We start from the raw sequence: 13,039 nt of genomic DNA, 5'->3' as shown, positions 1-13,039 counted from the left end.
CGCTTCATTCCCGACCACCAAAATAATCTTTTCAAATCTTGGTACATCTTAGTCGCTCCGGGATGAATACTCAAATTACTCCTATGGCTTTCTTCCAAGATCATCCTTTTTAAACCCACATCATCGGGAACACCAATCCTATCACGAAACCTCAACACACCTTATGCATCCAATTTGAAATCCTCATTCTCAGATTGTCCGAGTCGAATGATCACATCAACAAGTTTCATATCCAACTTCTGAGCCTCTTTAATGCTATCAAGAAAATCATTGTTAATCTTTAACATACCCAAAATCACACTTCTTGGTGTCACCTCGATCACTAAGCTCATATCTCGGAATTTCTCAATCAACTCCAACTCTTTCATCATCAAGGTCGACATATGCAAAGTCTTCCTACTTAGAGCATCGGCCACCACATTCGCTTTTCCCGGATGGTAGTTCAACCCAAAGTCATAATCCTTTAGCAATTCCAGCCATCTCCTTTGTCTCATGTTCAACTCTTTTTGATCAAACAAATACTTCAAGCTTTTATGGTCACTAAAGACTTCAAATCTAGATCCATAACGGTAATGTCTCCAAATTTTCAAAACAAACACAACCGCCGCAAGCTCCAAATCATGCGTAGGGTAGTTCTTCTCATGAATCCTCAATTGTCTAGAAGCATAAGCAACCACCTTAACCATTCTGCATAAGCACACCTCCTAATCCCATCTTCGAAGCATCGCAATAAACCATAAACGGTTCCTCGAGATTTGGAAAAATCAAAATCGGAGCCGTTGTCAACCTTTTCTTCAACTCAAGGAAACTTTCTTCGCATCGGACATCCCATACAAAAGCAGCACGCTTACAAGTTAACTTAGTAAAAGGAAGTGCCAACTTAGAAAAGTCTTCTATAAACCTCCCATAGTAACCTGCAAAGCCTAGGAAACTTCTTATCTCGGTAACTGACGTAGGAGCTTCCCATTGCAACACCGCATCAATCTTCGATGGATCAACCGCAATTCCGTCACCGAAAACAACATGACCAAGAAAGCTAACTTCTCTCAACCAAAACTCACACTTAGACAACTTAGCATATAATCTCTTCTCTTTCAACACTTGCAAAACAATACGCAAATTTTCCACATGCTCTTCCTCCGACTTAGAATAAACCAAAATGTAGTCTATGAACACCACCACAAATTGATCCAAATAAGGATGGAAAATGCGATTCATGTACTCCATGAATACTCCCGGCGCATTAGTAACGCCGGAAGGAATCACCGTGTACTCGTAGTGTCCATAACGAGTCCTGAAACAGTTTTCTGAATGTCTTCATCTTTCACCTTAATTTGATGGTAGCCCGACCTTAGATAAATCTTACTGAAAATACGAGCACCCATTAAACGATCCATCAAGTCATCGATCCCTGGGAGTGGATACCTATTCTTAATCGTCACCTTATTCAATTGTCTATAATCAATACAAAGTCGCATGCTTCCGGCATACCACAACAGAAACATCTCGTTTCACCAAGCCTACACACATTACTCTTGTGACCCGACTTTCCACACTTGAAACAGATAACATTAGCAGAAGCATCTCCCCCATTTGTTCTTCGACCCGGAATCACTTTTTGTTTCCCTCTTCCAACCGGAGTTTCATATGGCTTACCACGGCTGTGTTGGCCCCTTCCTCTCTTCTCAGACAAGATCTTATAGTGTGCATTATTGTCCTCTTCAAAGATTCTACAACTATCAATCATATCCGCAAAGACGCGAATCTTTTGATATCCCACAGCTTTCTTAATTTCCGGACGCAATCCATTTTCAAACTTGATGCACTTAGAGAATTCGGCATTGGCTCCATCATAGTGAGGATAGAACTTAGCCAATTCAGTGAACTTAGCAGCATACTCCGTGACTGACAAGTTCCCTTGCTTCAACTCGAGGAATTCAATCTCTTTCTTTCCTCGCACATCTTCTGGATAATACTTCCTCAGAAATTCTCTACGAAACACTTCCCAAGTAATCTCCCCGCCCGTAGTTTCCAACCTTAGACGAGTGTCCACCCACCAATCATCGGCTTCACCTGACAGCTTATGAGTTCCATAACGGATCCTTTGCACAAGAGTGCAATCCATCACTCTGAAGATTCTTTCAATCTCCTTCAACCAAGCCAAGGCTCCTTCAGGATCATACCTACCCAGAAAAGTAGGCGGGTTCTCCCTCTGAAACGTCACCAGACTACGAGACCCCACGTTCTCGTCAGCATTGGGTGGGTTCTGGAACGCCTGAGCCATTACCTGCATAGCTGCAGCAAGAGCCTCATCATTCCTCCCAGCGTTTCTTCCGGCCATCTTACACTTCTGCTCACAACGCAAACAAGGATTGGCAACAAATTAACAACACAAGGTCGTTAATCAATAAAAGACTCAACAACGTGGTCGGATGGACCGACCTGCTCTGATACCACTAATGTAACACCCCAATTCTACCCGTCGTAAATTCAATTAAAAATCAGAGTAAACAAATTTCACACAAAATTGAGGCATCACATATATCATTTCATCAACACTTAAACAATTACACAACACGGCAATTGCGCAAGGATCCACTTAGTCCTTGTTAAATAATAAACAACACTGTATATGGATTCACCTAGTCCATATAGCAGCAATACACCAAACATCGCAACGGAAATCATTTAGATAATTAAGTTGAGTCGTACATTTACACATTCAAAAGAAAACAAGCAAACAAATGCCCATCACAACTATCATATACAATGATATACAAAAGGGCATTGTTACTATCAAAAATCATGAAAAACGTTCATTAACCCTTGAGTGTTACAATCCTAATCAGAGCAATGACGCTAAAAGTGTGCTACCACTACCCTCTTCTCAACGCGGAACACCTGCACGTTACCAATATAAAAGTAAATTCGGAGCGTTAGAAATCTTGTTACCACATCGCACAATCCTTCACTTGAATGCTTATGGATTTAATCATAAACAAAGTCAATAATCATCCACAACATCAATGTTACATCATAGCATCTCATCACTTTAACATTTCATCAATCCATCATAAAACATTACGATTCATCGCATCATCGCAAAATATCACCGCACATCATAAACCGTCACATAACAACAATTATCACAAAATGCGGAAATAAACATACCCAACATATGTGACTCAACTATGCAAATGCTATGCGGTACCGACTCGTCGCTTTGCCATCAAGGCCAAGGCTTTATGCCCACTTCGCTTTTGCCAAAAGGCCACGTCGCTATTGCCAAAAGGCCACGTCGCTTATGCAAATGTATGTGACTCCATGATAAATGATACACATACACCAAAATCATCATAGCATCAATATAACTTATCACAATGGCCGAAGCCCACGTCGCTATTTCCAGTTAGGCCGCGTCGCCATTCACATGCATAAAAGCATTCACACAACATCATCTTCACCAACATTTATACATATGTTTATATATGAAACAAATGAGAATATTCATCACAATCAATTGTTTCATCATACAATCTCTTAGGTAATTCAACCTCATGCTATGTTTATTTACATCGCACACCTACACACTATAGTTAAGTGGTATTCCTCATTAATCAAATAGGCTTCCTACTATATCAATTATTAATCACTTTTCCAAAATAATCACTTATTAAAATAAGCCCTTATAATGGCCTATAAACATCAACAACATGTAGCAAATTTCATAAGCTTCGCAACGCTTCGAACGGGGACCAAAACGGAGTTACGGTTCAAAAGTTATGACTTTTTGAAGTTTACAAAAAAATTCTGTTTTCAACTCAGTTGGCGTCGTGAACTCTCTTTCGCGCCGCTAATTTAGCAGAAAACAGAGAAAATGCGTTTTTGACCGTTAAATACCTTCCGGACCTCCGATTTCGATTCTGTAAAAAGTCTCATTCTCAGAATTCAACGAACTACAATATTTTCAATATTACAAAGCCATTCTAACCACAATTTAACTTTTATTTCATCATTCTAAACATCATTCATTTAATTTCCAACACTTCCTAAATTCACGATTTGTGAAATTACTCATACTTTGATTCATCAACGCAATAGCATATTTTTCACAACATACATCAACCCCAAACCATCAAAAACAACACAACACACAATGTTTTTTATCATTCTTCTAAACCTAACCCTAACATTTTGCAAAGAATTGATACATGTTCAATAATCACAAACAATCAACACTACATCAAGAACATAAACAACATTTTCAAAGCAAGTAATCCAATCACAACATCAAAACCCAACAATATCCTCTAACAACCATTACCCACATAAAACCCATCATTTTCATAATTATAGGAAATGATAACTCACACCCTTACCTTAGAGATGATGATTGAGTTACTCTATAGTGTTCTAGCAAGCTTGGGTTGATCAAGATGATGCTCTTCTTCTCCAATTTCCTCTTCCTCCTTCAAACCCTAACTTTTCTCTCTTTTCTTCTCTTTTCTCCTCCTTCTTTCTACTTCTTTCTATTTCTCTTTTTTCTATTTCTATTCTATTTTTATTCTTTGTTTTAATTAAATAAAAACTAACTAATGGGCTTAATTGTTACACCTCCCTTAATTACTATATACACCACTAGGCCCAATAGCTATTATACCACAATTCTCATAATTAAACTCTAATAATATATTAACACACAATAAAATATTTTACCGAAATAATTATAAATCAAACATTACAAAAATAATAATAATAACACTTAATAAAAATCGGGGCGTTACAGTGAATATGGGGATGCGTCTGGAAGAAGGGGTTAGAGAAGGGCGTCTAACCAAGGAAGAAGGCTCTTCTTCCAAATGTTATGGGGCGTTTGCAAAGAAGAAAGATGGAGAGACACATGCAGTGACCTCCCATATGAAACCTAGAAGACCCTATGTGAGGAGGAAGACTGTGCGTCCCGCCAGTAACCAGCATCAGGTGGCTCATATAGCACCTGTTTTCAGAGACAATCAACAATATCAGCAACACATTAACCTTCAGCAATCACCTCAGCAATATCAGCAACAACAGCACCGTCCGCAACAGCAGGCCTACCAGCCTCGAAACAGTAATCCAACTAGCACGAGTTACGAGAGGAAAAAAGTCACTTTTGATCCTATTCCGATGGCGCACGCAGAATTATATCCCTCTTTGATAGAGAGGAAGTTGATTACTCCGAGAGACCCACCGGCTATATCTGCTAACCCCCAGTGGTGGTATAAGCCTGAATTGCATTGTGTATACCATTCTGGTGCTCCCGGTCACGACGTGGAGAATTGCTATCCTTTGAAGACCAAGGTTCAAGACCTTGTGAGGTGTGACATTTTGTGTTTTGAGGACGTAGGTCCTAACGTGAAGAAGAACCCATTGCCCGAGCATGGGAAATCTATTAACATGGTCCAAGGATGCCCTGGCAAGTACAAGGTCAAATATGTCAGTCATATTCGACAGTCTCTGGTCGAGTTGCACCGTTTGTTGTGTGAGTACAGTCACTATGAGCACGATCATGATAGATGCCGAATATGCCCTGTTAACCGATTGGGTTGTCGCCAGGTGCGCAAGGATCTTCAGGAAATGCTGGACGAAGGGGTCATTGAAATCCTTCAGAATAGGAATGTTGATGAAGATGAACTTGAGGTCAACGTGATTTCCCCAGTATTTCGGATGCCCGAACCTGTTATCATCAAGTATGATGGTAACAAGCAGAAGGCTTCTCCTGCTCTGATCATTAAACCTGCCGGTCCAGTACCGTACTCATCTAAAAAGGCAATTCCCTTTCGTTACAACGCTGTTGCTGTAGAAGATGGGAAAGAGGTGACTTTACCATCCTCCTCTGTTGTGAATATCGCATATGTTAGTAGTTTGACCTGCAACGGTCGTGTGTTTTCAGCACCACCAAAGCCTCAAACTAATGCTGATTTTGCTGAACGCCCGATGGGGAATGCGGTGAAGTCTCTGAATGCGGCACTTGCTATTAAACCCTCCTTTGTACTGAAAACTCCTACTTCTGTTGGCCCTAGCGGCAGTGTGAAAGAAGACTGTGATGAGATGCTGAGGTTCATCAAGAAGAGAGAGTACAACGTTGTAGACCAACTTCTACAAACACCATCCGAGATATCTGTGTTATCATTACTTCTGAATTCAGAACCGCATAGGGAGGCTCTGCAGAAAGTTTTGGATGTGGCATATGTAGATCATGATGTCACAATAGAACAATTCGATAGCATTGTTGCAAACATCACTGCTTGTAACAATTTGAGCTTTTGTGACTCTGATCTCCCGGAGGAGGGAAGAGACCACAACTTGGCATTACACATCTCCATGAATTGCAAAGACGACGACATGTCCAATGTGCTGGTGGACACTGGGTCATCCCTGATCGTATTGCCAAAGTCCACTCTCTCGAAACTAGCATATCAAGGGCCTCCCATGAGGCAGAGTGGAGTTGTTGTGAAAGCTTTCGATGGGTCGCGTAAAACTGTGATTGGGGAAGTTGATCTCCCAATCAAGATTGGACCAAGTGATTTCCAAATTACCTTCCAGGTGTCGCATCACACGAAAAACCGGCGGGAAAACAAAACAACAGAGCCGCAACCGTGCGTTATTTATCCCAAAAGAGGGAAAGGAAACGCTCAAAGTAAACCTGGAAAAGACATGGTCTCGCGACCAAAGAGAAGGTATTAGCACCCATACGCATCCGTCGTACTCGACGGGATCCACGCACAAAAGGAAAGAATATGGTTGCTAAACACTGCTCAAATAAACATCAAACACACACTGGCTGAAAGAGACACAAGAAAACAAGAGAAACTGACTCGGCAGGATATCGCATCCTGGGCCTACGTAGTCTATCAGGCATAGACATCAGAGTCGACGTAGTTCGGACGGGGGAAAAATATGCTCGCTAGGATGTCGCATCCTATGCATACGTATCTTCTCGGACTAAAGAGGAATCAGAGCACTCGTAGCTCGGCTAACGCACGCAAGACAAAACAACACGGGAAATCGACTGCCAATCGCTGGGCTTACGTCAAACTCCACACAAAAATAGGCAAACATGGAAACCGAATGCCAATCGCTGGACTTACATCAGACTCCGAACCAAACACACCCACACTGGAAACCAAATGCCAATCGCTGGACTTACATCGGACTCCAAGCACACAACAAGAGGATACGGAATGCCAATCGCAGGGCTTACACCCATCTCCTAACACACACAAAGAAAAAAACAAAAAGGGCGCCCGGAGAGATCAACTCATCTCCTGCCTACGTACCTCATCTAGTATGAGGATCAGGGCGACGTAGTTCCCCTACGCAGTGACAAAGGACTAGCCTAACCAGATAACAAAGGGAGACACAACTAGGGAGACTACGACTCGAGCCTAGATGTTATCATGCATATCATCCCTAAGTTAAGGTTGCTATCTAACTTGCACAGGGAGCAAGCTAAACCTAAGCAGCACAAGCAAGGCAAACAATCACAAATAGCACACACTATATACACACAAAGTGGGCTCACACAAGGGTTAGGCTGTGAAACACAAGCCACTGGAATCGGGTGATGTTAGCTCTTAACCCTAACATTGAGAGTTAGGGTGAAGCAGATGAAATAGGAAGTGAAGATAAGACTTCACATCTCTTATCCCTGGCCAGGGAGAGCTTCAGACAAATGAAGTGTGGGTTCAGAAAGTGGGAACCCTTCTACACTTATGACTGACTCAAATGTACAAGGATCTTGGGTTAATATCCACAATGCATCAACACCCGTTGTGTGAGCAAAGGGATGACTCAACAGAATAGCAGGAGATGGATTGCACATCTCTTTTATCTGCCAATTGCCTTATCAAAGGTCTTTACCTGCTTAGGGACAAATATAAACAATCACAAGCATTGCCTCTTAAGGAGGACTTCAGACAGGTGCCTGGCCAAGTAACAGGCCAGGTCTTCCAGACTACATGGAGTTAGAGTCATTATACCTCAATGCTCAAGCTATCAAGCAAAGCAAAAGCAAGTTCACAAAGGAACTATAGAAACTAATGTACCTGAAAACAATCCAACATAATCAGTACTCAACTCAAACAAAAGTCAAACAGACAATGGTCAACAGTTAACTGTACAAACAGACAACAAGCAATGCATCAAGCAAAGCAATGTACAAAGGTGCAAGCCACAAGGCCTAAGTACAAGTCTCAAAGCCTACAAAACAAACTCAAGGTTAGTCATAAACAAGCAATGGACCAACTTCAATTGAGTGCACATCATCAAGTATAAGCAATTGTGCTCTTTGACCTGAAACAAAGCTCAAACATTAAGCACTAACCACTAGGACAAGGCCTAGGGTCAAAATGGGAGAAATAACTCAAAACAGAACATGAAAATTCGTAAGAATCAAGTTTAATCCATTAAGAACAAAATCCAAGTGGTCTCATATTCCTATCATCAACCAATTTTATTTCATAAAGCATTTAGTGCAAAGCATGCAATTTGAAGCTCATAGAACCAAACAGAATGAATCAATCAACACCAACTCAAAAATAAGTCAATAAATCCCAATAAAAATCATGACTAAACAGCATTCATCATAGGATCATCACACAAAAATTCAAGTTATTTGGATAAGTGGAAGCATGTCAAATAAAATCCACAAGGCAAGGTATGCACATACAAGCTCAATTAGGGCACAAAATCATACTTCAACTTCATACAAGCACAAAACAGAATTGGTACAAGATAAATGCATCAAACCAAAGCCATGGAAAACTTCAGGGTGTCTAAAATACATGTGCAAAATTTCAGGCTCATCCAATGAACATCAAGAAATTCACAAATCATAGAAGTTCATGACTCTCAAAAAGTCCACAAATGGTCAAACAGAAGAGAAATCCTCAAACAAATTGGAAATGCACTCAAAAATTCTACAAAAATTCACAAGCAAACTTAACATCCAGGAGTATCATCATACAAAACTTCAGGTCATTTGAAGTTCATATGGCATGGCAAATAAAATCAGCAAATTAAGCAAACAAAGGTGTGACACAAATTGTCACACCTACATTCATCATAGCATATCTCCACAACCAGAAATGATAAAATCACAAACTCTATACCAAAAAATCCCTAAAGGTGTCTAGATTAAGCATGCAAATTTTCAGCTCCATTGGATTAAGCATCATCATTTCACACTCAAAATGGCAAGCAAGGTGCAACAAAACACATGTATGAACAAACCCTAGGCCACATTAAAAACCACACGTGCACAATTTCTGGAAAAATCACCATAAAATAGTAGAGATCTTGAGGAAAACAATGGAAAAAATCTCATGTTAATTGGACAAATATTCATGAAGTTATGAATTTTTTAATGTGGAGAAAAAATAAAAAAAGATGGAAAGGCATGGTAAGAACATGTGAAGCCTAATGAAATAAAATGCCAAAACAATATTTGGAAATGCTCCAGCTGAGGATCGAGCTATGTTGCTATTCAAACTGGGCGCGCCACATATGAAACGTTGCGTTTCATTAAAGGTGACATGGCAGCGGGGAGCAATCATGACCAATCAAAGTGCCACATCAATTCTCATGCAGCCAATGCAAAGTCATAAACACTAAAAAACATGCACGAACGCGCAAACAAGATCAAACAAGGCCTGGACATGGAAATATTAGGGTTCATCATCATGTTCCTACGTTCTTCATCATCAAGAACTTTTTGTCACGGAAATTAACAAACAATACACCAATCGATTCATCTTTCATCATACATCAACAATACAACAATAATTTGACCTATCTCTAACTGTATCAAACGAATCAAGCACAACAAGTTTCACTCATCAAAATTCAAATCAACATAACTCTCTCACAACTCAATGAAATTTCACGATCTAAAGTTCATTACAACCAGCAACAAAGGATCTATAAGATGCACATAATTATTGCAAGAATTAGAGCATTCGAATTTTAACCTTGCTGATGATGCCGAGTTGAAATCGTGATTCTCAGGCTTTGGCAAGTGAAAACAGATGCTCAACAGTGATTAGAGAGATGATTGGATGATGAAGAACAGCTCAACAATGCTTGATCTCAATGGAATCTCCAACTGCCATGAAAGTGCATGAACTTCAACAGCTGCGATTCTTCAAGAATTCTTCACAATCTTTCTTCAACAGATCTTCAACAATGCTGGTAGATGATGAACAGATCGAAGGCCAAGCAAAAGAGATGCAGAAAATTGATGAAAAAAAGTTGAGAGAATTTGAGATGAAAAGTTTAGATCTGAGTTTGTGCAGTTGTTAATGGCAAATTCTGTTAGAATTATCTTTATATATGGTGGATTAATGAAGATGCTAATCAAGGTTAAGCCAAATGCAAGGTGATTAGGGAAATGAAGTGTTATGCCCAATTGGTCAATCCACCCTCATGTGCATGGAAACAATGCTATTGTACACGTTTTTTTGTCCAATTCACTTGCAAAATGGTTTTGGAGGCAAATGCAAGTGAAACCAAGTGAATGCAATGCTTATTTTTCAAATTCATCTTTTTCCCTCCAAATTCAAATTCAATTCACATGGAAAAATGCAATATTTTTGTGATGAGGTTTGATGAATGGTAATGCATGAATTGGATAGAAGAGATCAAAAGAAAGATGTTCCAAAAAGAACCACATGATTTGGCCTTTTGGTTCAAAAGTTATGCCTTCTTGAACTTCAAATTTGCTTGACAATGATTTGATCATAATTCTTCAACCACACATGGGAAATGCATGTTCTGGGACTTTTTGGAAAGGTGAGAGCAAGATCTTCAACTTTCATGTTGGACAAAATTTCATTTGAAGCTTCTTTGGACATGTAATTTTGAGGAGAAGACCTTTCCATTTTTGGCAGTTTGAAATTACAGGTCACTTACTATTTTTGGAAACTTTTCTTCTGACCTCAAATTCTTCAATGTTGATCTTTGAAATGTCAAATGAGACTTGTATGGACATGAATGAGGCCTCTCTAACCATCTCCCACCTTCAAATTCATGATTTCATGCACAGTTGACCATAGTTGACTTTCTAGGGTTTCAGATGAACTAGTCAATGATTGATGACTTCTGAGCATCCAACCTTTGGCAAAACCACTTCAAAATGATCCCTAGATCATATGAACTCAATATACCAACCCTAGGGCTTTGCTTCAATAGGAAATGCACTTGCTTGCTTGTACAACTGGATCTCCTGACCAGTCTTGACTGATGCAATGCAATGGACTTATGCAAATGATAATGCAATGTTAATGACCTAAACATGTAATGTATATACAAATGGGAGGTGCAAATTTGAGGTGCTACATCTGCCCCTATTCAATCAACTGGGAACCCGAATGGATGAGAGCAACGGCTGTCAGACTTTCTGGGTAAACAGGGATTGAATACCAAGAACCGTAGAAATTTGCACAATGCGGGGATCCACCAACAGAAACGTCCACTGGGATCTGATATTTATTATTGGGTATTTTGGTTTTTCTATCAAAAGATACAGCCACATCCAGACATCAAACGATGATGAATGGGAACAGAAATCACAACTAGACGTCAACGGACGAATAGGAAAAACTCGACGTTTACCAAAACCAACGGAGAGGTGACCAGACATCAACGGATGAATGGGAAGACTCGACCAGACGTCAACGGATGAAAGGGAGAAGCTCGACGTTTATCGACACCAACGGAGAAGGAGACCCTACTGGGGAAGAGCGAAATACATCTAGATGCCAACGGAAAACTAGGAAAAACTCGACGTTTATCGAAACCAACGGAGAGGTAGCTCTACTGGGGACGACCAGGAAAAACTCGACGTTTACCAAAACCAACGGAGAGGTGACCAGACATCAACGGATGAATGGGAAGACTCGACCAGACGTCAACGGACGAAAGGGAGAAACTCGACGTTTATCGACACCAACGGAGAAGGAGAAGACTCGACCAGACGTCAACGGACGAAAGGGAGAAGCTCGACGTTTATCGACACCAACGGAGAAGGAGAAGACTCGACCAGACGTCAACGGACGAAAGGGAGAAGCTCGACGTTTATCGACACCAACGGAGAAGGAGAATACTTCACTAAAGAAGGGATACAACAACCGGAAACCGAATAGGACGCCCACCGACGACTCTACTGGGGATTTTGGTTGGGAATCGACCAGACATTAATGAATGACTGGGGAATAGGATATACAATCAAACGTCAACGGACGAATGAGAAAAACTCAACGTTTACCAAAACCAACGGAGAGGTGACTCTGTGGAGAGCAACTACACGTCAACGGACGCATAGGCAAAAACTCAACGTTTATCGAAACCAACGGAGAGGTAAATCTTATGGGGAAAAGTGAACACAACCAATCATCAACGGACGATTGGGAAAAAACTCGACGTTTACCGACACCAACGGAGAGGTAACTCTGACGGGAGTCAACAGTCATTAACAAATGATCCGTGGGGAATAAACAACTATACGTCATCGGACGCATAGGAAAACTCAACGTTTATCGACACCAACGGAGAAAGGTGACTCTTATTGGGGATAATTCAACTAGACGCCCACGGACGAATAGAAAAAACTCAACGTTTACCGACACCAACGGAGAGGTGACCTCTGGGGAGGATATTACGAACATCGAAAGATGATGTTTACCGACATCAAAAGAAGACCAGACACTTACCGGATGACTGGGTAGGACTCGATGTTTAACGACACCGAAAGATGGTGTTTACCGACACCAAAGAAATAACACACGGGTGCAGACATGACACTGACCAGTATCACAAGATGACATCTATATATGTCGGGGCAAGGCCTAAAAACTTGCTGGGGATCTCACTAGGGAGAAACAAGCTTTCCTTTCACCAACGGATGAGGAAATAAACCTCTCTGGGGTATCAATCCTGAATGCCGTCAGGAGCAACTGTAGCAAACGTGTCGTACAGATGTCGAACAAAGATCCACCTCTGC

At 40.7% G+C, this 13,039-nt stretch overlaps 2 protein-coding genes across 2 annotated transcripts; both read right to left on the bottom strand.

Moving 5' to 3' along the window:
* Positions 1-678: 678 nt before the first annotated feature.
* On the bottom strand, positions 679-1,227 carry LOC127094469 (uncharacterized mitochondrial protein AtMg00860-like). Its single transcript, XM_051033296.1, has one exon. It carries the CDS (start codon positions 1,225-1,227, stop codon positions 679-681), a length of 549 nt encoding a protein of 182 aa, XP_050889253.1.
* A 220-nt stretch (positions 1,228-1,447) lies between these two features.
* On the bottom strand, positions 1,448-2,341 carry LOC127094467 (uncharacterized). Its single transcript, XM_051033295.1, has one exon. It carries the CDS (start codon positions 2,339-2,341, stop codon positions 1,448-1,450), a length of 894 nt encoding a protein of 297 aa, XP_050889252.1.
* Positions 2,342-13,039: the final 10,698 nt, after the last annotated feature.

This window comes from Lathyrus oleraceus, chromosome 6 (assembly GCF_024323335.1).
Source record: "Lathyrus oleraceus cultivar Zhongwan6 chromosome 6, CAAS_Psat_ZW6_1.0, whole genome shotgun sequence".
In the NCBI taxonomy this organism is placed as follows: Eukaryota; Viridiplantae; Streptophyta; class Magnoliopsida; order Fabales; family Fabaceae; genus Lathyrus; species Lathyrus oleraceus.
The sequence above is the reverse complement of the archived record's forward strand: the minus strand, read 5'-3'. Positions and strand labels throughout refer to the sequence as shown.

Bases quoted from the DNA above. Each gene is read 5' to 3' on its own strand.
- LOC127094469 (XM_051033296.1), bottom strand. From the start codon at position 1,227: ATGGAGTACATGAATCGCATTTTCCATCCTTATTTGGATCAATTTGTG.
- LOC127094467 (XM_051033295.1), bottom strand. From the start codon at position 2,341: ATGGCCGGAAGAAACGCTGGGAGGAATGATGAGGCTCTTGCTGCAGCT.